Consider the following 23,397-nt stretch of genomic DNA (forward strand, 5'->3'; position numbering starts at 1 on the left):
TTGGGCATCCAATTAAAATATTCTGATAACTAAATAGTGAGTGCATTTCCAGTTATTTCTAAAGGTATTGTATTTGATATATCTAAAATGCAAAGGGAACAATAATGTTAACCACAACTGCATCGGCATATAATAAAGCGAGACTGCACAGTGGTAATAGTGATTGGTAATGTGTACGCAGTATGCATTTTTTCATTTCATTGGCGATTCTCAAATTTTCTCTGTGTGTGGATATGCACATGAGAAGGCCGAGTAAGGGATTTTCACCCACTGATACCAAGATAGGCTTCAGCCCCCTGTGAATTTGATTTGGATTATGCTATATAAAGTATTCCCTCTGATTTTGGTTCTCTTTTTGACTTGAAATATTTTTCTGAAATGCACATGGCTAAGTAAATAATGACCTCTCAAAACTATGTGTCTTTTACTGTTGTCAGTTCTGAAGGAGTCCTTTCAGAACTACATTTAATCCTTGCTATCCTCTTCCATAAAAAGTGTAACCTGTGTCTCCATACCTGTGATCTACGTGTACCTATTTGTGGCCATACGCAGTAGAAGCCTGTCACGTAGCAGCAACACAAGCTCCACCAAGGGAAGCTGTGGTCTTGTTCTCGTGGCTTTTGTTGCATCAATAAGTCTCTACATGCTGACAATATTCCACGTGTTCTCAGTGTTCTTCAGATAGATGTATTCAATTTCGACAAGGGCAACAAAATGTAGTGCTAATAAAAGTATTTTACCAAATGTTCCTAAGCCTAAAAGCGTTGTGATGAGCTATGTAGATTTCCTGTACATAAAATGATGTGATTGTGGTAATGGGTAGTAAAACTCTATAGTGGATAGTGTCCTCCAGAACCTAACCCCATTTTTCCCATAGGATCAATGCTTCAGTATCTGTGTCTTCCATTTCCACAGGGGTTTGGGGTTAAATAATGTCTCCCCTTTGGATCATGAGATTCAACTGCACATAAGAAAAGCCTGCTTGTGGCCTCAACAAAATAACACAGTTAGTAAGGTCAAGCACAAATCCCATAGATGGTATTGCAGCAAATGTTGGTTAAGAATGGTTTCTGTTTGCCGTGCTCCCCTTCACCACCACCACCTTCTCCTTTTCACAGAAATTGATCTTAAAGAAGCACAGAGGTTTTTTGCTCAGAAATTCTCTTGTGGAGCTTCAGTGACAGCAGAGGATGAGATTATCATTCAGGGAGATTTTACAGATGATATCATTGAGGTCATTCAGGAGAAATGGCCTGAGGTAAGCATGCAAGCATGGGAGAGAAGTGGGGGGTGCTTCTGCTACTCTTCATTGTGTTATAAAAAAGTGGTGGTAGCACACATCTCCATAGTTTGGCTTACAGTCACAATGCAATTTGAGATCTTTACATTGGCTGGCTGAGAAGTAAAAGCATTTAGAAGTTTGGCTGATGATGAGCAAGTTGTAGAGTAAGCAACACCCAATGCAAGATACTGCAGGGTGACAATGGGAGTCTATGGTGGGTTAACTTGCTAAATTGACCAAGTAAGTTTGAACTCTTGAGCCAGCATTGCAATTATCCATGGTGGGCAGGCATGGGGGGATTAAAGAAAGCTGGTAATTTGTAAATGCAGTATGATACTTGGTCTAAGATTCCTTCCCCTCCTTTTCTTACAGGTGGATGACGACAGCATTGAAGATCTTGGCGAAGTAAAGAAATAGCTCCTGATTAAAAAAGAGATGGGAAGTGAAATGAAGACCTGGCCAAACAGTGAGCCCCACTTGCAAACACACACACATTCACTCACTCTGTCTCTGTCTCAGTAGACATTTTATATAAGCCGTGGACTGATCCCACTTAGGCATTTTCATTTCCCTAGAGCTGCTTTCCTCTTGTTTTGCCAAAGGCCTACAGTAATCGTGAATTACTCCAGAAATGCACTAAGATCATCTTTACACAAATAAAAATTCATTTTTGGTTTACAGTGTGAAATTGCCATTGTCATGTCTTTAACAAGTCCTTGGAGAGGCAGAACTCGAGTATATTCACTGAATTCTCTCATCTGGTTTATAGAAAAAAAAAAGATGTTTTACATTTGTTTGAAAGGCTACTGTTCAAGCCTTGGGGGTCATTTTCATTTGACTGGAGAATCCTTTGAGCTTACTTTTCCCAACAGTTATTAGATCACTTAATAAAAGTCAACAAAATATGCAACAAAAACAATGTAGATAATGAATTTGGTTGTATGCCAAAAATATGGGAAGACTACAGGCTTTTATTTTAATAGTTTATTCAAAGCATATGTTTTTTTGAATCCGTTATAGTGCACTTTCTCAAAAAGATAGGTGTCAGAATTATTAAACCTTCTGCTTTTTTTAAATTCTGCAATGCTTTTCACATCCAAAAAAAACTTTTTTGGCTTCTTTTTTTTTCCAGGAAATAAAAAAAGAGGTAAAACGCATGAGAAAACCTTATAGTACTAGTTACCATGGGGAAAGGCAAAGAACTGACCGATTTAAAAAGGCAAATCTGGTAATGGTAAGCTGAAATGCACTTAGAGTATTATGGGCACATCCAGGACTTTACAACATTTGCACAATTGTGACATGAACAGGGCATTCAGCCCAACAAGTCCATTCATCCTAATTCACCCAGGTTCTCCAAGTCAAGATCTAAAGCCACACTGTCTACCTCACTACTTATTTCATGTGTCGATGATTCTTTGCGTGAAGAAAAACATTCTAACGTATGCAAAATCAGCTCCTTAAATTTAAGTTTCCAACCATGTGCCTGTGTTCTTGTTGCAGAATTTATTTTAGAGTAACAGCCGGGATCTAGTGTGCTAATTTTCTTCATCATATTTAACCTGTCGATTGCCTCTTGAGCTCAGTTTCTCTAAACTAAAAAGCTTCATCTCCTTCAATCTCCCCTCATAGATCAACCTTCTCAGTCCTGAAATCAGCCTAGTTACTCTGCTCTGGACTGTTGATGCTACCTCTTATTTTTTTTTATTTTTTTTTGGTAATATGAAGATCGAAACTGAACACAGTACTTCAGGCGAGGCATGCTACGTAATTTAAAGTTCGCCTCCATTGACTTCTGCTCCACACATCCTGCTACATAATACAACACCCTGTGAGCCTTCTTGATCGCTTCTGTCCACTGTCTGGATGTGGATAGGGAGGAGTCCACTATGACTATTAGGTCTTTCTCAAAAGGTGTACTTTCAAGTTCCAGTCCTTGCATTATGTGTTCAGATCTAACATTTCCACTTCCTACATGTAGTGAGAAGTTAAGCAAAATAACCCCTTTTATTGGCTAACTAGAAAGATTACAATATGCAAGCTTTTGAGGCAACTCGGGCCCCTTCTTCAGGCAAGATGTAATACTTTACATTTACTTGCATTAAATTTTATCTTCCCCAGCTGGTATGCCCTTTAAGTCTCCCTGTAACAATTTAGCTGATTCAGAGTAGAGTGTAGACAAACTGTTATTATATTTCGATTGATGTACGTATTGACCTACACAGTCATGTTTCTCCCTCCTCTGTGGACCGTTAACATTCACATCAGTTGCAGTGATGTTGTTTTATCCAGAGCTCATAAGCCTCCTCAACAGCCACTCATTCGTGTGAGTGTTTCTTGTACATTTCGCCTGACGTTGTATTCACTGCCTGTTGTCAGTTTAGTTTTCAAAATGATTTTATGACTATCATAGGAACATTTTGCAGGCACGAAATTGTCAAGTTGCTCCTCATTTTTACCCAGATTTTAATGCAGAGGACCAAGGGGAATGCATCTTGGCTGTCATGTCAACCACCAGCTGTATTGTACAACCAAGAGTCTGGAATAAATTCATATACAGGACTGAGTTGTACCATGTGACTTGAGGGGGTGCCTATTGAGCATTTTTAAGAATAAGAACAAAAATTGTAGGAGTTTCTGTAGAGACTGGTGGTGTATTTACATGTTCATATGGTGTTATTACTTTTACTATTCTGTGAGAGACATGCAAGTAAGATTCTGTGTATGTGTACATGTGGCATTTAGTCTCAACTTCATCTAGTTAAATTTCCCACTTATTGCCTAAAGAAGGGGCCTGAGTTGCCTGGAAAGCTTGCATGTTGTAATCTTTTTAGCTACCCAATAAAAGGCATCATTTTGCTTGACTTCTCATTACATCTACTTGGTACAATTAAATCAAAACCCCTATAACAGTGATTGATGCACTAGGAGGAGGACGTAAGTGTGTATGGTGAGGATGAAGAGGAGTGTCATGAAACCATGTCAGTTCACCAGTTCAGTGAATCGGCAATATGGTGGTACATGTGTGCTAGCAGGTTATTGGGAGGGGTTGGTGGAGGAAAGGCAGGAGGTTTTGCAGGAAGGCATTAATTAAAAACTGAACTCTTAAGCTACTCAGACTGTTGATACTTTTGGTATCAGGAGAAGGATGCTTTAAAAGTACACAACCAGACAGTGACATGAGATACAGGCAATGACAGGCAGACAGGTAGTGAGGCACAGGGGTTAAGGCAGTGGTCCCCAACCTTTTTGACAGCAAGGACCACTTTATTAGATGCAAATTTTTCCACGGACCAGTGGTTTGGGGGGGGGGGGCGCACTTTTATACACAATTTACATAACATTTCTATTATTATTAAAGTTATTAAGCAGTTCGCATACGTTTGCAATCTGAGATTTTTCTTCTTTTTTTGCATATAACAAAGACATATGCTTTACATTTGCCAATCCAACAGATTGCACATCACAAACATTAACACTGCAATCTTTTTTTCGTGTCTGCCGTTTCTATAGGAGGGTGACAATGAGTTAAATTCCAATGGATGTTTTTCAAATGTTGACAAGCAATAAGCAAAAGGAATCACTGAAAACCACAGACAACAAAAACAGCAAAAAAAAAAAAAAAACAGTACGAGGAAAGTTCAAAGAAAGAGATTTTTTTTACAGTGTTTCTGTTTGGGGATCGTTGTGCAAATGTGCACATCTGAGCTGCGACCACAGATCTAACTGCTCTGTGAATGATTCGTTCAAGCATTTCAAGGTCACTTCGTTGTAATGAAAGCATCTGTTGAATGTACTTCGTAGTAACGTGATTTCTATAGACTCATGTCATATGGGGAAACTGTCGGGACCATAAAAATACTTTGTTGTAATAGTCTCTCACCTCGGTCTCTCTCCTCTCTCTGCACCTCTGCAAAGCCCCGCCCGCCAAGCGTTCTGAAAAGTCTGAGTGAGTCGCCGTTGCCGGCAGTTCTCTCGTGGCCTGGCTGTCAGACGGCTGCGGACCGGTAGTGGGCCGCGGACCGGGAGTTGGGGACCCCTGGGTTAAGGCTTTGGACTTCAAATCCCGCCACTCTGAGCAAGTCACTACACCTGCCTGTGCTCCAATTGGAATTGGAAAAAGAAATGTACCGAATTGTATCATAAATGTTAAGTTGCTTTGGGTAAAAGCATTGGCCAAATGGATGATAAATGCCCTGGTGTCTTTAACATCACAGGCTCAAATTATCAGAATATTCTTGCTAAAAATCTACTTATCACCCAAAAAAGCTACGTCATGGTGACAAGTAAATAATCCCCACGGCAGTGACCCTAAATATGCCTCCAGATCAACACAGAAAGTGTTCATCTGTAAAATTTAATCGGCAATTAGCTAGTTTGTAGACTGAAATCTGACTGAAAATTTTTAGGTCTGAATCACATAGTGCGGCTCATAAGGAGGATACAATATCCTCCAGAAGGATATCCAGGAATGTTTCTACAGTTCAGTGTTACTGTAGGAAAAGGCTTTGTGTGTTTTTGTGAAGTAGTAGGTAGGATTACCTGTATAACACTTGATCCATTAGTTTTAATCAATATGATAAAAAGATAAAAGATTTTAAATGCTTTAAGGTGAAATAGTAATAGAAGAATGAAAGCCAGATAGTTGTACCATTTTTGTGGACACAAACAAATGCCAGTGAGTTATATCTGCCATGTTCATCCTTTTCAAGGACACCACTGATTTTTAAGCTCCACTACATCATGACAGTGAACATGGAGAGGGTCTCAAAGTTTATGTGTACACAGAGCCGTTTCTGGATATTGAAGTGAGTTAACAATCAGGTGATATATGGACTTCTGTGTTTTGGCCACCATGAGTTCACTACAGTGACTGGTAAAGTTGATGGGGCTTTTAAGGACTGGCATCCATTCCAGGGTTAGTTTGTGCCAGGTTAAACACTGCACCTCTATGAATTTGATTAAACTAGTTCGACACTTTTTAGGGTAATATATTTCTAAGCTTTTTTTTTTTTTTTCTTAAGTAGATTTTGTATTTAACCCATGTTTAGGAATCGTGGGCCAACAAATGAGTGTACTGCCTCGGAGTAAAGACGCCAGCATGCTAATGCTGCTGTCTGCCAGTGCTAACTTTGTTTGTGTGTGGCAAGGAGAGTGCTAAGGCTGCCTTACCAAACATAATGCATGCAAATGTGTCAGACTGACCAGTCGAGAGTCGCTCACAGTGTTTTTTTTTTTTTTTTTTAACCAGTGTATATCTGTTGTGGTGAGAGATGGTTACACTGCAGCACAACACCTTAAAATAAATCTGCCTTCATCTCTTTTTTTTTTATTGCTCCAGGGCAGAGGTATCTAAGATTCTCCTTTGCTGTAGTGTAACAGTAATTTACCTTAAGTCATTCATTTGTACAAATGAGTATATAAAACAGCAAATTATTTAAGACGAGACTTCAGTTTACACTTATATCATGTTAAGATGCCAGGTAGCTTACATTGTCATGTCTACAAAGAAGGTTGTTGTCCTTTATTTAAAAAAGCAAGCATAAGGGTAGAGTGGTTGGCACTGTGTGCAGTTGGCTTGTTCTCTGCATGTTTGTATGGGCTTTTCTCCAACCTCTGCCAACACTTCTTTTTTAGACTAATTGGCGAGGCTAAACTAACCCCGAGCTGCCAAAATCCTCTCACTTTGTCACATAACCTTGAACTGGATGAAGCATGTTTGATCGTGAATGGATGGAGAAGACTCTTGACATCCCATTCAGGGATTGTCCCTGCCTATCGCGCTATACTTTTCTGGGATAGGCTCCAGCTTCCCTGTGGTCCTGCTAAGAATAAAGTGGGCATAGAAAATAAATGGATGCATGGATAGAAAAGAGAGAGAGGTGAAAGTTCATTGCTATCTAATAAATATGAATTTTGTTTAACTCAATATTTGACTGTTGAGCCTTAGTAAATCATCTTTGACACCAAGGACACTTCAAAATGCAGTCCTCAGAACAGTAAATTGGCATAACTGACGATGACATGAGACTGTACAGAAGTGAGAATTGCATGGTTCAGTAAACATCAGCTTTTTAGAAAGCATGGCTGAGCGATTGTGGGTTTTCACTTCTACAGCAAAATTCTACAGCAATCGGCTGCAGGAGTTGGCAGCAGGCCATGAACTCAAGGCCTTGGGCTGATAGAACACCCATCTCAGCCAGCCTTGCTGAGCAAAGGCTATCCTCCTGTTAGCTCCACTGGCTGTGTAATCCAAAAAGCCCCCAGTCTGCATCCTTTTGTTTGTCTTTACTGAGAGATGGGGGGCATTGCAATGAGCAAATTCCTCAGCAAAGATACAAAAAGAGAAGGCCTGTGCTTATTTGGTTTTATTACACAAATCAAGACATTAGGAAAGTTTGATTTTCATCTTTCTGCTAAATAGTACCTCATTTTAGTCTTCCTGTTTCAATTCCATGCCTGACTTAGTTATTTTCAGTCAGGAAACCAAGAGGTTCCTCTAAATCAGAAAGAGTAAGAAGGGCTCTGCTCATCAGAAGAATGTCATCTGAGCAGTTGCAGCAAGCATAAGAAGTCTGCTCTGATGTTTATTGTAAAAAAAAAAAATTAATAAAGAGTTTGTTCCTGTCTGCTCGTAGTGTTAAAACAGCCTAGGCTTCTCTGTGTTTCTAAACTGAATAAAGTGGGCTCAGAAAATGGATAGCACTTTTTAGATTCAGTAGGAGGTAAAGCTGCAGCATCATTTGCATTTAGCAAGAAGTGCACATCCCTGCTACACCTTGGCTTTGATTAGTGGAAGGACATCCCACCATGATGCAAGTCTGGACTACAGTGGCCCTACATGCTGCAGTCTAAACTAAGAATTAGAATTAAGAGACAAATGTGATTGTCTTCCATCACCTGTCAATGCAACTGCTTTGTATAAAATCTGCGATGGTGTCATGCAAATAAATTTGACGGCTGATATGTCAGGCCATGGTGCAGAAAGTCCTTCCTTAGGTTTGCAAATAGAGAAGTTTGCAGCCTGCATTTTATTTATTTATTATTTATTTTGTTTTGTTTGCATAATGAAAGCCAGCAGCACCAAAGCATTTAATGAGAAAAATGTTTTTGTGGTTTTTGAAAGGTCCTGGGAATCCAGGCCATGGACATCATGGAAGCTGAAGTCAGGTCCGTTTTTTGATTGGTCTTGTGATAATGCCGAGTGCGGAGCATGTGTTCTACAGAACAGTTCTTGAAGATAATAATAAAAATAATGTTTTATTTATATAGTGCCTTTTCCATGCACAATTCAGATTTTAAAATGACAGTGACTAATCACTATCCAGTTTATCCATCCAGCCGTTTTCTAACCTTCTTAACCAGCTCAGGGTTACAGGATGCCAGTGCTTATCCCAGCAGCCTATGCACCAGTCAATGTAGAATTTCTGTTGCTCGTGAGACTACATCCCTGTTGTCATTCATGGATTGGGGAACGCTGTCCCATAATCAGATTTAAGGTTAGCCTCTGCCATCATAAATTAGGAACTGCATGCAAAAAAATTAGAAAAGGGCATTTTGCTGCACAGAAAACCCTCCATACATGCAAGAAAAGTAATCTCTTATAATGTAAATTCCTAAGGCTGGCAGATATTTTCAAAACGGTTCTTGAGGGATGTGGAGATTTTGTGTGCTTTATGGGATCAGACATTACATTTTAAGCTCACCGATTGAAGGTGAATTACTACTTTGCTGTGGTTTCAGAAATCCTGCAATATTAGATCAACCCCAAATTTAAATTAACCCACCCAAGTTGGCACTGAAACCCAGCTCATCGGAGCTATGACAAAGCAAGCACTGTGCCACCACCAAGAGTGAATCATTTTCATGGCCATAGTACCTGCACTCCTAAAGCTAAGCATGTTTGGGCCCAGAGAGTATTTGTATGGGAGACCATCTAGGAAAAGCTTGGGTGGCTGCTGGATATGGTGTTGGTGAGGCCAGGAGGGGGCACTTACCCCTGTGGTGTGTGTGGGTGGGGACAATGTGCTTTAAAAATTCTGCCGGTGGATGAGATGTAAAACTGAGGTCCTGATCTCTCTGTGCTCATAAAGGATCCCTGGGTGTTGTTCAAAAAAGAGTAGTGTGCTTCACAATGGCCTGGTCATTCTGGACCCTAATCATCCCCTATCCCTAACTGGTTACCTCTCACTCCTTCACCACCTAATCGTGTACCCAGTGGTAGCATAGCTGAAAAAGTCACCACCCTGGCCAACAGAAGCCTGACTGGTCATTGGAGAATGGGGAAGTTCTCCTTTAGCACAATTCATTTAGACGACTGCACTCCCAAGCCGACAGCCCAAATTTGCAGTGACACCAAGACAGCGTAATTGATGAGCATATGTTGCAATTATTTTTACATTAATTACTAGCTGTCCCCCGTGGCTACGGCCGCGTAGTAGTGAAACATGACAAAGTTTAAAAATCAATAAACACGTATAGCTAGCTAAGCAGAGGTGAGGTCCGATCCAAAATGTGGTCATAGGTAGGCAATTCAAACGGAGGCTGGCGTGTGAGTGAGGATGGCCCTGCCCGGCTTCCCACTCCTGACGTCACACTTCCCTCTCCCCTCGGGCGCTCTCTTGAATTCACATGAATGAATTGGTACCACAAGCAAACTATAATACTTAGGTTGATCAGAGAAGTCACAAAATGAACTGGAATATTCAAGCAAATGATAGAAAAAAACCTGATCTAAATCCATTAAGAAATTCTCTCTTGAAAAGCGGACAGACAGACAGACTTTGAATTTTATATATACAGTCATATGAAAAAGTTTGGGAACCCCTCTCAGCCTGCATAATAATTTACTCTACTTTAAACAAAAAAGATAACCGTGGTATGTCTTTCATTTCCTAGGAACATCTGAGTACTGCGGTGTTTTCCAAACAAAGATTTTTAGTGAAGCAGTATTTAGTTGTATGAAATTAAATCAAATATGAAAAACTGGCTGTGCAAAAATTTGTGTCCCCTTGTCATTTTGCTGATTTGAATGCCTGTCACTGCTCAATGCTGATTACTTGCAACACCAAATTGGTTGGATTAGCTCGTTAAGTCTTGAACTTCATAGACAGGTGTGTCCAATCATGAGAAAAGGTATTTAAGGTGGTCAATTGCAAGTTGTGCTTCCCGTTGACTCTCCTCTGAAGAGTGACAGCATGGGATCCTCAAAGCAACTCTCAAAAGATCTGAAAACAAAGATTGTTCAGAATCGTGGTTTAGGGGAAGGCTACAAAAAGCTATCTCAGAGGTTTAAACTGTCAGTTTCAACTGTAACGAATAAAATCAGGGAATGGAAGGCCACAGGCACAGTTGCTGTTAAACCCAAGTCCGGCAGGCCAAGAAAAATAGAGGAGCGGCATATGCGCAGAATTGTGAGAATGGTTACAGACAACCCACAGATCACCTCCAAAGACCTGCAAGAACATCTTGCTGCAGATGGTGTATCTGTACATCGTTCTACAATTCAGCACAATTTGCACAAAGAACATCTGTATGGCAGGGTGATGAGAAAGAAGCCCTTTCTGCACTCACACCACAAACAGAGTCACTTGTTGTATGCAAATGCTCATTTAGACAAGCCAGATTCATTTTGGAACAAAGTGCTTTGGACTGATGAGACAAAAATTTAGTTATTTGGTCACAAGAAAAAGTGCTTTGCATGGCGGAAGAACACCGCATTCCAAGAAAAACACCTACTACCTACTGTTAAATTTGGTGGAGGTTCCATTATGCTGTGGGGCTGTGTGGCTAGTTCAGGGACTGGGGATCTTGTTAAAGTCAAGGGTCAGATGAATTCAACCCAATATCAATAAATTCTTCAGGATAATGTTCAAGCATCAATCACAAAGTTGAAGTTACGCAGGGGTTGGATATTCCAACAAGACAATGACCCAAAACACAGTTTGAAATCTACAAAGCCATTCATGCAGAGGGAGATGTGCAATGTTCTGGAATGGCCGTCACAGTCCCCTGAAAATCTATGGGATGATTTGAAGCAGGCTGTCCATGCTCTGCAGCCATCCAATTAAACTGAACTGGAGAGATTTTGTATGGAAGAATGGTCAGAAATACCTCCATCCAGAATCCAGACACTCGTCAAAGGCTATAGGAGGACAACGTCTAGAGGCTGTTATATTTGCAAAAGGAGGCTCGAGTAAGTATTGATGTAATATCCCTGTTGGGGTGCCCAACTTTATGCACCTGTCTAATTTTGTTATGATAAATATTGCATATTTTCTGTTAATCCAGTAAACTTAATGTCACTGCTGAAATACTACTGTTTCCATAAGGCAAACGTTTCCAATGACTGTATATATATATATATATAGAGAGAGAGAGAGAGAGAGGGAGAGAGAGAGAGAGAGACAGAGGTGACAAGTGAAGCACTTTGGGTTTGGTTCCAGCCTTAGCTCTGATATAGTTAGGATAAACTCCAATCCCAGTTATTATTGGACAGGTGGACAGTAGATGCATAATAATGGACTCAGTTGGAGTTGCACCATCAGTCACAAGCAGCAGGTGAACCACGTTGAGCGTACTACTACCCACTGTGCCACCCTGCTTTCAATAGTGATCCTGATGACCGAGTTAGAAAAAACAAAAGGGTGCCACTGTTTAAGATAACATTCTGCTATTGATCACAGGCCTGGTCTATCATCATAGAAAGTGAAACTTACACCTAAGTATGAATACCCAGGTTTGTGTGAAAAAGAAAATGCTGTTTTGTGTCATAGGTGTAAAGATTTGCTTAGGTTGTCATGGTTGTGGATTCCGTAAACAGTATTGGGTACTCAGAGTGGTCTCGGGAGTCTCAGTGTGGTGTTTTATATTATTTTTTTTTCATTTACTGAGACCATATTTACTGTGCTTGTTCACCCGTCCCCTTTTTTAACCTTGTTCTTCTAAGTCACCCGGCCCCAGACTCTAACCTTTCAGCACAGAGCACAAGCCTGGATGCATCACCAGAGGCACATTCCCACTAATTATAGCCCCTCACATCTTTGGGGGGGGGGGGAATTGAGGGGCAATCCAAACAAACATTACCTCTGCTGCTTTTCATTTTGTTTTATTTCATTGCAGCAAGTAGTGGCATTTCATGAGGCAGCTCATCTACAGCCGGGGCCCTAGTAACGTGGCATCCATTATATCTGTAAAATTAAAAGTCTTTGTGTACTCATCTTAGTGGTTTTTTTGCCAGATATATACACTTCCTCTTATCTGATATTCACAAAAAACTAATGGTCACACATTTGCAAAGATATGTTTCTGAGATTACCATATCCTGTGGTGTCAATTGTTTTTTTTACTGTTAGTACAAATATTTTATTGATTAAAAAAAGAATTTACATTTTGTTGCTGATTGGTTGCTCCAGTTTCCCAGATATTGGGGCAGCCTGTTGTAAGAATTAAGTGAGGCTTGTAGTGCAGCGAGAGGTTGTAGGGCTTGATGCCATTACTTAATAATTCAAGTTGTCTACCCATGACTTGCTACAGGGCCGGACGAATATGACTGTGTGAATCAGTTTAACGTGGTCACCTAACATTTTGCACCAGACTTGTCAATCTCCAGCCACACCTTGTTTTCAACTCAGAACTCTGTCCATGAAGCCACCCATTTCATTAGATGCCTTGCTGTAGCCGTGCAAGTTACCCTTTCTTAGGGAAAATCACATCCCACCCCTTTTCCAAGAAATGTTGGGATGCTGTATTAAAAATGTAAAAAAAAAAAAAATGCGATGATTTATAAATCATTTTCTCCCATATTTAACTGAAAATAGAATAAAGACAACATAGTAGATCTTGAAATTGAGAAATTGTATTGTTTAATGGGAAATGTATGCTCATTTTGAATTTGAAGCCAACAACACAATTCCAAAAAGCTGGGATGGGGCAACAAAAGACTGGAAATGTAGCACAATGCTAAAAAAAACAAAACATGGAGGAACATGTGACAGCTAATGAGGTTAACTGACAACAGGTCAGTCACATGATTGGTTATAAAAAGAGAATCCCAGGGAAGGGAGGCGGAGTCTCTCTGAAGTAAAAATTTGGAAGGGTCCGCCACTCTGTCTGCAGGCAAATAGTGCAAACATTGCTGAACATACAATTGTAAAGAATTCTTGGATTTCTTCATCTAGAGTACACGATTAGACTGGATTGGATACATTTTATTAATCCCATGGGAAAATTCAGAATAATATCATTAAAAGATACAGAAAATCCGGCGAAATCTTTGTATTCAAAGGACAAGGTCGAAAACCAATATTGGATGGCCGTGATCTTTTGGACCCTCGGATGACACTGCATTAAAAACAGACACGACTCTGTAGTGGAAATCACTGCATTGGCTCCGGAACATTCCTGAAAATCATCGCCTGCAAACACAGTTCATCTCTGAATCTATAAAATTAAAACTCTACCACACAAAGAAGACCCCATATATAAATATGATTTACAGACACAGCCGCCTCCTCAGGGACCAAGCTCATTGAAGAAGAAGGGAGTAGAACTAGAAAACTGTCTTGAGGTGTCTGATGAATCAAAATTTGAAATTCTTTTTGGGAATTGCAGACACCGCATCCTCCGGGCTAAAGAGAAAGGGGGACCACCCTGCTCATTATCAGCACACCATCCATGATGGTACAGGGGTGCATCAGCACACCTGGCATGGGCAGCTTGCACATCTGGAAAGGCATCATTAATGAAGAATGATGTATACAGGATTTGGAGCAAACTATGCTGCCATTCAGACGACATCCTTTTCAGGGAAGGTTTTGCTTATTTAATTCCACCACACTCTGCACATATTACAACAACACGGCTCTGTCATAAAAGAGTCCGGGTGCTAAACTGGCCTGCCTGCAGTCCTCATTGGTCACCCATTGAAAACACTGGGAGCAGTAAGAAATGAAAAATACAACAAAGGAGCCACTAAACGGTTGAGCAGTTTGCATCTAATATCAGGTAAGAATGAGACAACATTTCACTTTCATGATTACAGCCATTGGCCTCCTTGGCTCAGAGACGTTCACAGCGAGTTAATAAAAGAAGCGGTAATGCAACGCAGTGCTAAACAGGCCTCTGCCCCAACTTTTTTTGAAACAAGCAAACAAAGCATATATGTTTTTCAATCAACAATACATTTTCTCCGTTTCAGCATTTGTTATTTGCTCTTTGTACTATTTTCAATTAAATATAGACTTTACATGATCTGCAAATCTTTGAATTCTGTTTTTATTTACAGTTTACACAGCATCCCAACTTTTTTTAAATGTTTTGGGGCTCCTCCGTCTCTCAAATCCTTTCCTGTCATTTCTTTCTAAATTCTCAAACAGTTCCTCCATGATGAAGATCCACTAGTGCCCATCTTCTTAACTGGCTTAAGCAGCATTCTCCTTTAGCCTCTCTGTGATTACCTCTTCTCACCATTTACATGTCATTCTTACTTTCATGGAAAAAGCAATTTAAAAAGAAGGCAAGCAGAAGAGTGAGACTAGAGACCAGAGTGCCAAGCATGAAGAGCGGTGACCGTGATGGTGTGAAATACACAGAGAAGTAAAAGCCACAGCCTGTGAAGTGCAATATTGCAGATGTCAGCTGAGGCAGTTGTCTCAAGAAGTACGTGACATGTTCTGCAAAAGACCAGAACTGATGTTTTTATTTATTAATTCATATTAATTAAGTCTTTGGATTGGACAAAATGCTGCAGATGTTTTGGAACTGAGACCTCTGGAGATTACCCAGCCATGTCAAACTCCCACGACCCCCTTCCTCCACTCACCCCTGGTGTCTGACGCTAATGCATACTGTGTATAAAATCGGACGTCTTGTTGTCTTGTGTGTTATTGTATTTTATTAAATATCCAAGTCCAAGTGTGTATTCCTGCTTTCAGATACCCATTTAGCCCCAGTCTATAAGGAATTTGCATGTTCCCAATGCGACAAAGTGGATTTTTCTCCTAGAACTTTCCTTGCTAAAGACTCGAACATTAGGTTAAGTCTGTCCGGTATAAGTGAATGGGGGTCTGTGCATTAGTGGGCAGGGGTGGGAGGTCTGGCCTAGCACTCAAAGCTGATGGGAAAGGCTTTGAATCCCATGACCCTTGAAAATAGTGGATCAGGTTTTCATATGAGATATCAAAAGTGACTCCCATGAAGATGTTGGGGTGTTACAGTGGAGCAGCAGTAACAGATCCAGTATCCAGGGGTCAAGCTCTGTTCCCAAGTATGATGTTGCATGTTCTCCCTGTGAGGATATTGGGTTAAACTTCAAACAGACACAGATGACCCAATTCAAACAGACACAGATGACCCAGTATGCCCAATTGGTGATAAGCTGGTGGCCTGTCCAGGGTTGTTTCCTGCCTTGAGCACAATGCTCTGAAGATGAGGTTTGCATAGGATTAAGTGGATTTTAAAAGATAAAATTTAATTTTAGCAACTCTTGTTAATGCAAATAATAATTTACTTTATGCTCAATAGCTAACATTCCAAACCCCCAGTAGTACATGTACTTATAAACTGTTGGCTGTCATTGTTGACCTCAGGAAGAACAAAGTCTGTTACACTCCACTCCACATCAACGGCTCCCCCATTCAGATAGTTAGCAGCTTCAGGTCTGGCATGTCCAGATCACCAGCTGCCTTTTGTGGTCTGTCAATCCCACCTGCATCCTCAACAATGCTCATCAAAGGCTCTTTGTCCAAAGGATGAGAAACAACTTTGAGATGGGAACCGAAGTCCTGGTGGACTTCTACTGCTGCACAGTTGAAAGTATCCTGACCAGATGCATCCCAGTGTGGACTGGTAACCTGACATGCCAGGACTGCAAACTCCTCCAAAGTTTCTAAAATGATTGTGACTGACCTTGTGCAGCTTCACACCATCTACTCAACTAGAGGTCTGAGGAGAGCTGAATCCATCATCTCCAGTGAAAGCCACCCAGCTCATCGCACCTTTCCACTTCTGCTTTCTGGTAGACGCTACTGGAGCCTCAACACACACGCCACCTGATTCAGGAACAGCTTCTTACTCCAGGCCATAAGGTTATCTTATCCTGTACTGTACCCACTTGATGGTTTATGTGTAATTCTACTGCATGTTACTATTTTTTACTTGTGTTTATTTATACTGTTTACTTATCTTCTGCTACTTTTATTTATACAGTACATCAGCCCAACTGTGCCACAAGAATTTCACCACTCTCTCGTAGTGTATGCAACAGTAAAAATCTTTAATTGCTAATCTCTTTTGTCATTGTAGGATGCTCGAGTGACCCTTTATTCCTGTTTATGCTCCTTATTATGTCGATATAAGAACATTAGAAAATAAGAAATTTGACAAACAAGAGGACATTGTTCAGTCCATCAAGTCCGTTTGTTGAGCTAATAGCTAAGCTGTCCCAACATCGCATCCAGATTTTTCTTAAGACTTTAACATCCATCCATCCATTCATTTTCCAGCCCACTGAATCCGAACACAGGGTCACGGGGGTCTTCTGGAGCCAATCTCAGCCAACACAGGGCACAAGGCAGGAACCAATCCCGGGCAGGGCGCCAACCCACCGCAGGACACATACACACACACCAAGCAAACACTAGGGCCAATTTAGAATCATCAATGCACTTTGGACTGTGGGAGGAAACCCATGTAGACATGGGGAGAACATGCAAACTCCACGCAGGGACAACCCGGGAAGTGAACCCGGGTCTCCTTACTGCGAGGCAGCAGCGCTACCACTGCACCACCGTGCCGCCCAAGACTTTAACAGTATCCCCCAAATCCCATACTTTTAGCCCTCAGGGTTGGCAGCTGCTTCCTTTTCTGTCTATAAACCCAGGCAATTAGGCAGAATAAATGATTCCGCTGTACACTACGCAAATACTGACATCTACATTTCTTTTAGTACTGTTAAACTGTGCAGTCTACTGTATATATCTGCAAACTTCTGTTCTGCACAATTTACCTTAGGCTGTCCTTATCTAGTCCTGCGGTGGGCTGGCACCCTGCCCAGGATTGGTTCCTGCCTTGTGCCCTGTGTTGGCTGGGATTGGCTCCAGCAGACCCCCGTGACCCTGTGTTCGGATTCAGCGGGTTGGAAAAATGGATGGATGGATGGATGTCCTTATCTATCCTGCTGTCCTTATTTATTGTAGTCATTATTTATACATCATTTATATATTGCCCGTGTTTACTTCCCTGCACCCCCATCGTTGCATACGAATTTCACTATGCCCTTACACTGGATGTGACACTAAAAATCTAATCTCTGCATACATAACAGAAGTGTATAGAATAAGTACAGAAACTTCTATAAAAGGGCATTGCAGGTTGATTTCGAAGTCTAAATATTCTGGTAAACATTGTTATTCTTGTTAGCATTGGACACTACTAAGAGGCGCTATGTTAGATTAGATTAGATGAACTTTATTAATCACATGGGGTAAATCAAATGCATACAGCAGCAGAATCATAAAAATCAAGGATACACACTCACAGGCCAGATAATACTGCTAATCAATTAACTGAGAGGTAATAAATAAAGATAAAATAAAGTTAACAAGTACATCGGGTGGAAACATTGAATTGCCTGGTAGATGTTCAGTTGGGGGAACCGTGGTGGAATGAGCCTGTGACTAAAGGATTTTTTTCATGATGGCACCCAATTTTGCTATCATCCTCTATTCCACAACAGCTTCCACTGTGGTGTAATCTGCGTCTTGCAGTCACTAGCGGGTACGGACACATCTTACTCCCCCCGTTTAATAAATAATTAACCCATTCGAAACCTGCAAAAATTAACTTTTTAGCGGAATTCGCTTAACTATATAAAGGTTAGCGGCAGACTTGAAGTCGCTTAGAAACGTTTCATTCGTAAGGAGATTGATGGTATACGAAAATCTTTGTTTGATTCCTTAAAGTAAAACAGGCTTTGCATTCGCCACTTTTCTGCCCATTTATTATTTGGAGGGCGAGGCGGCGCTGTAGCGGAGATCGGATACGACAAATGTGCTCGATGTTATCAAGTGCACGTGTTGGAAGTCACTTGATCTGCACACCCCGACGACATTTCATGTGAGCATATTGATTTTTTTAATTAGTATTATTTTCAAATGACTTTACAAGTTCCCTCCTGCGCCTTCCAACCTTTTCATTACAGAAACTGCTGCGCATTAAGCGCCCGGAGATGATGATTGTGATTGTAAGTGAATCGGGACTTGACCCTGGCCAGAATAAAGTCTGAAAGTCCAACCAGGCAGCTTTTGGCCGCATATATATATATATATATTATATATATATATTATATTATATAAAATGTGCGTGTGAATAACATAAGGCTCCTTAAGTAGCTGTCTAGTAAGCGGCGCCTGCTAGTGTTGTATTAAGGGGGAGTGTTGGCGTACTGTGGGAGGTTCCTCGAGAGTCAGTGGACTGCGCCCGCACTAAAGGTCGCCGACTTCAGCAATTTTTTTTTTCTACTCTTATTAACCAGTTTCAGATCGGTACAGAAGTCTATCATGAAGAATAACAGCACCGTGTGTCTCTTTGACGGACAGACGCTGACCCCCTTCCTGCCCACCTTCCTCATACTAGAAACCGTGGTGGGTGTTATGGGCAACGGGCTGGCTCTCTGGATTTTTTGCTTCTGTCTCAAACCTTGGAAAACCAGCACGGTGTTCCTGTTCAACCTGGCGCTGGCCGATTTTTTGCTGCTCGGCGCCTTGCCTTTCCGAATAAGCTACTACCTGCGAAGTAAACACTGGGGCTTCGGCGATGCCTTCTGTAGGGTCAACCTGTTCATGCTGGCCATGAACCGCACCGGGAGCATCTTCTTCCTGACGGCGGTCGCTTTGGATCGCTATTTTAAGGTTGTCCACCCTCACAGCCGAGTGAACGCGATGAGCGTCTGCAACGCTGCGTGGGCTGCGTGCGCGCTGTGGGTCCTGGCCATCTGTGTGACCGCCCAACTCCTGCAAAACTCGCACCTGTTCTTCTTCGACAACACCGTGCACTGTGACAGCTTCGCGATCCCAGTGGAGCCCTCGATGGACAATACCTCCTGGCACAATGCCGTTTTCCTGCTCGAGTTCGCGTTGCCCCTGGGGATCGTTCTCTACTGTTCGTTTTGCGTGGTCTGGCAACTCCGGGTGAGGGAGCTAGACAAGCAGGCGAAAATCAAGCAGGCTGTTCGATTTATTGGGGTCGTGGTGATCATGTTCATCATCTGCTTTTTGCCCAGTAACGTTACCAGAATGGCGATCTGGATCAAGAAGGCGGTGCGGAATGACTGCGACGATTTCAAACAGCTAGACAACGCATTTTACGTGACCATCTCCTTCACGTACCTGAACAGCGTATTGGACCCAGTGGTCTACTACTTCTCAAGCCCGACTTTTAGAAGAATTTACAAAAAGGTGATGGGCAGCGTCCGCAGGAAGGAGGAGAATGTGGAAGGCGACGAGATGTCCCCGCAAGGAATACGGGAGACCACCTATTCCCAGAGTTTGGATAAGTTATGAGAATATCGATGTGGGGCACTATACTGTACGAGACTATTTCGGACTGTGGTTAAATGAGACTTTAAAACCCTTTTGGCACAATGGGGATTAGAAAAAGAGAGGGACCAAAAAGTTACGGACTGGCACCCTCCTCGTCGGCAGTGTCACGTAATTTCAGACGCTCCGAAAGTCGGGACAGCACAAGACAAAAAAAAAAATCAATCTCAGTTAACGGCGATCGAGTTCATGGTGGGCTGCTAAGAATCGGCGGGGAACTGCGCTGGCTCGCGTTAATATACAGCTCAGGCATTTCTATGTGCGAGGAGGACAGAAAAAACTTGTCTTTATGTAGCGTCTTAACTATGCTGCGCGTTTTTCAATAACACAAGGAGCACTTTTGTACATTTCTTTTTCAAATGTTATAAAATAAACGCATTTTTTGTAGAAAAAGATACAAGCAGACGGCCGTTTTCTGTAAGTAACTGCACTTAAAGTCTCAGTCAATGGAATCCCTTGTCTGTTTACAGATCTCCTTTAAATGACAAGAACCAGGTGTGGAAAGTAGATGGACTTTGTGGGCATACACTCTTTGGTTCTATAATGGGTACTTTACTGGGTTAAAACATTGCTTGGCAAAGAAACAATTCATTTCAGGAAAGGTTCCTTCCATATGAAGTTGGCTCTTTAGGATGCGTAATGTTTCCTAATATGTGGAGGAAACAGAAATCTTTAATGTATAGTGGGCTGACTGGCTGGATACTAACAGATTAAGAAAACCTGAACTGAGCCTGTGTGACAGTATGCAGCTAGAATGCCTTTAAAATCAGGATCCCATTGGTATCTCACAAATCTGTTTTTCACTATTTATGATTATTTATGGAACAGGCTATGGATCTAAATAAATAGAGGTTCTTCCTGGAACATTCTTGTGGATGGCTCTTTTGGGAACAAAAATAGTTTCCCCATGGCATTGCTCCGAAGAACCACTTTGGCACCTTTATTTTGTGGAGTGTAGATCTCCCATCCTATGTGCTACCCACATCCGATATTTAATTACAGATTTGTGAGGACCCCAGCAGGAGGAGACAGGACCTGCCCCAGACTAATTTAGATTTATCTGTTAAATCGTCAAGCTTAGAAAGAGATTTGCAGGAAAGCAGAAGAGCCTGCATACTCCACAGTGAGGGTATCTCAGCTGTGGTTTGGCTCGGGGTCTTAATGTGGTAAGGGTTCAAAACCATCACCCTGCATTTAACAGACATGGAGGTCAGTCTCAGACAGGATGCTAGGCAAGGTACAGAACACACAGAGTCATCTTATAGCCTGAAAAATTTTAACCAGTAGGAAGAAAGAAAACGACTTTGAAAGAACATACAAACCCCACAATGATTTCTTACTCTAGGATGGGGTGTTAATATTGTAAGGGTAGAGTGCTAGCCATGCCATCATGTCATGCCAACCATGAAATTCCTATTTATCTAAAATATAAGCAACCTTATTTTGTGTAGCACTTTAATATAATGAATACGTACATGAAGAACATTCAAAGTGTGGAGATATACAAATGACACACAGGCCAGGTCCTACAATAAGTGAATGGGGGGGTGGAATTGAACTTGAACTACTACTAAGACACAATACTCACATGCCAGCTGCCTTTATTATAGCATACCTCTGCCATAATCCCATTGATATATCAACTCAGAGGGGCAACTGAACCTGCTGCCTGCAAGGTTAACAACAAATGCCTTAATCCCTAGACTGCACTAAATATTACAAAAATAAAAAACTTAAACTGGCAGATAGAAACAGAGTTACATACAAATGTAGCATAAACAATATGCTGTTAAATTGGGTGTAAGATTGGTTTCAGAAATGCTGGTGTGCCCCACCAGAGAGTTGAAGTCTATGCACAGGATGCTCGACATTGTCCATTATAAAGCAGCAGTTGTTTAAATGTTATTACAAGATTGTTGGGTGAAGAGCATCTGCTCCAGCTCTTTAGTACTGAACTGTATCACAAAGCCCTGTTGTTCAATGATGGAGTGCTTGGTGCGATGACAATTAAGTAAGTGGTACACTCTTAAAAATAAAGGTGCCACAGTGGGGGGATGCCATAGAGAAAATCATTTTTAGTTTCCAAAAAATCATTCACATTAAAGTTCCAAAAAAAAATCTTTTATTCATTTAGCCCTGGTACAGGTGGCACAAACAGCCATGAATAGATGGTAGCGGGTTTTTAAATTCCAGTTGGCTCCACGACTTTAAAGATATCCTTGAGCTATACAGTCACACAGACTAAGGTGCGGTTTTCTTGATCTCTTGTATCCTGATAGGTAGCCCACTAAATATTGCTGTTTTATTCACATATTAGGAACCTTTTCAAAGTCCAGAGAATCAATTTCATTTGTAAAGAAGCTTTCCCAGAATGAAATGGTTCTTTGTCAAGCTAAGGTTCTACAGCGCTGTAAAGTGCCATTCAAATACTGATATTTTTAAGACTGTAAAATATGTTCAGTACATCTGAAAGTGTGATAAACGTGACTAAGCCTTCCCTACCATCGGTCATCTCCTGGTGGCCCTGCCACATCCTCTGAGATGTCTGTTCTTTTCGTTCTTGTATTAACTGTTTTGCTGTCTCATCATCTTGTTGGATGGCAGAGTACACTCTCAAAAGTAGTGATTCTTTAATGGCACTTTACTGGGTTATTTGATTCCTTGAAGAGCCATCGATCAACCAAGAATCATTTCATTCTAGGATGGGTTTTTTGGCAAATGAAGTTAGTCCTTTGGGTTTTGAAAAAGTCTCTAATATGTGAATTAAACAGAAAAATGTACCTAGCAGGATACAACATGATCAAGAGAACCTGAACTCAGCCTGTGTTATTGTATGTAGCCAGAGTCCTTTTTTAAACAAGACCCCATTGGTATTTCGCTAATCTAATTTTATTTATTCATGTTTGTTTATGGAACCTGTTATGGATCTAAATAAACAAAGGTTCTCTCTGGAACCCTTTTATGGATTGTTCTTTTGGGAACCAAACATGGTCCCCCTGTGGCATCACTCTGAAGAACCACTCTGGCACCTTAATTTTTAAAAAAAATGTATTTCATTTTTAAAAATCCAGAATGTTAGGTGGTACGTCTGCTTCCCAGATCCAAAGTCTTGAACCCCACCTGTGTGGAGTCTGCATGTGCATTTATTTTCTCTGCTACTTTGCCTTTTTCCACACTTACCTCACGGATACATGTGTGGGCCCTAGAATGGATGGCCAACATGGTCCAAGATTATTTCCTGCCTTGTATTCAGGGTTGCACTGTACGACACTAAAGTGGATCATATGATTTTGAATGTGTTATATTTTGATATGATACTATACCATACCATTTTCTAAATCCATTTAGTCCTGAGGTGGGTCTAGAGACTATCCCAGCAAGCACAGGGTGCAAGGAAGGAACAATCTTTGGAGGTGGTTCCAGTCTATCACAGAGTGAAAACACTCACATACTAGGGTCAATTTGGCATTGCCATTCCACCTACCCAGCACATCTTTGGACTATCTGAGGAAATCAGAA

At 41.2% G+C, this 23,397-nt stretch overlaps 2 protein-coding genes across 3 annotated transcripts in view; both read left to right on the forward strand.

Moving 5' to 3' along the window:
- Positions 1-1,970, forward strand: part of denr (density-regulated protein) — a 42,928-nt gene extending 40,958 nt beyond the window's left edge. For both annotated transcript variants that reach the window (XM_028825486.2, XM_028825487.2), the window contains exons 7-8: positions 1,119-1,258; positions 1,655-1,970. In XM_028825486.2, coding sequence (XP_028681319.1) covers positions 1,119-1,258; positions 1,655-1,699 — 185 coding nt within the window. In that variant the 3' untranslated portion in view covers positions 1,700-1,970. The remainder of the gene's footprint in view (positions 1-1,118; positions 1,259-1,654) is intronic.
- A 16,717-nt stretch (positions 1,971-18,687) lies between these two features.
- On the forward strand, positions 18,688-20,623 carry LOC114668578 (hydroxycarboxylic acid receptor 2-like). The gene has a single exon (XM_028824379.2). The coding sequence runs from the start codon at positions 18,841-18,843 to the stop codon at positions 19,840-19,842; it is 1,002 nt and encodes a 333-aa protein (XP_028680212.1). The 5' UTR covers positions 18,688-18,840; the 3' UTR covers positions 19,843-20,623.
- Positions 20,624-23,397: the final 2,774 nt, after the last annotated feature.

Source organism: Erpetoichthys calabaricus, chromosome 18 (genome assembly GCF_900747795.2).
Source record: "Erpetoichthys calabaricus chromosome 18, fErpCal1.3, whole genome shotgun sequence".
NCBI lineage: Eukaryota > Metazoa > Chordata > Cladistia > Polypteriformes > Polypteridae > Erpetoichthys > Erpetoichthys calabaricus.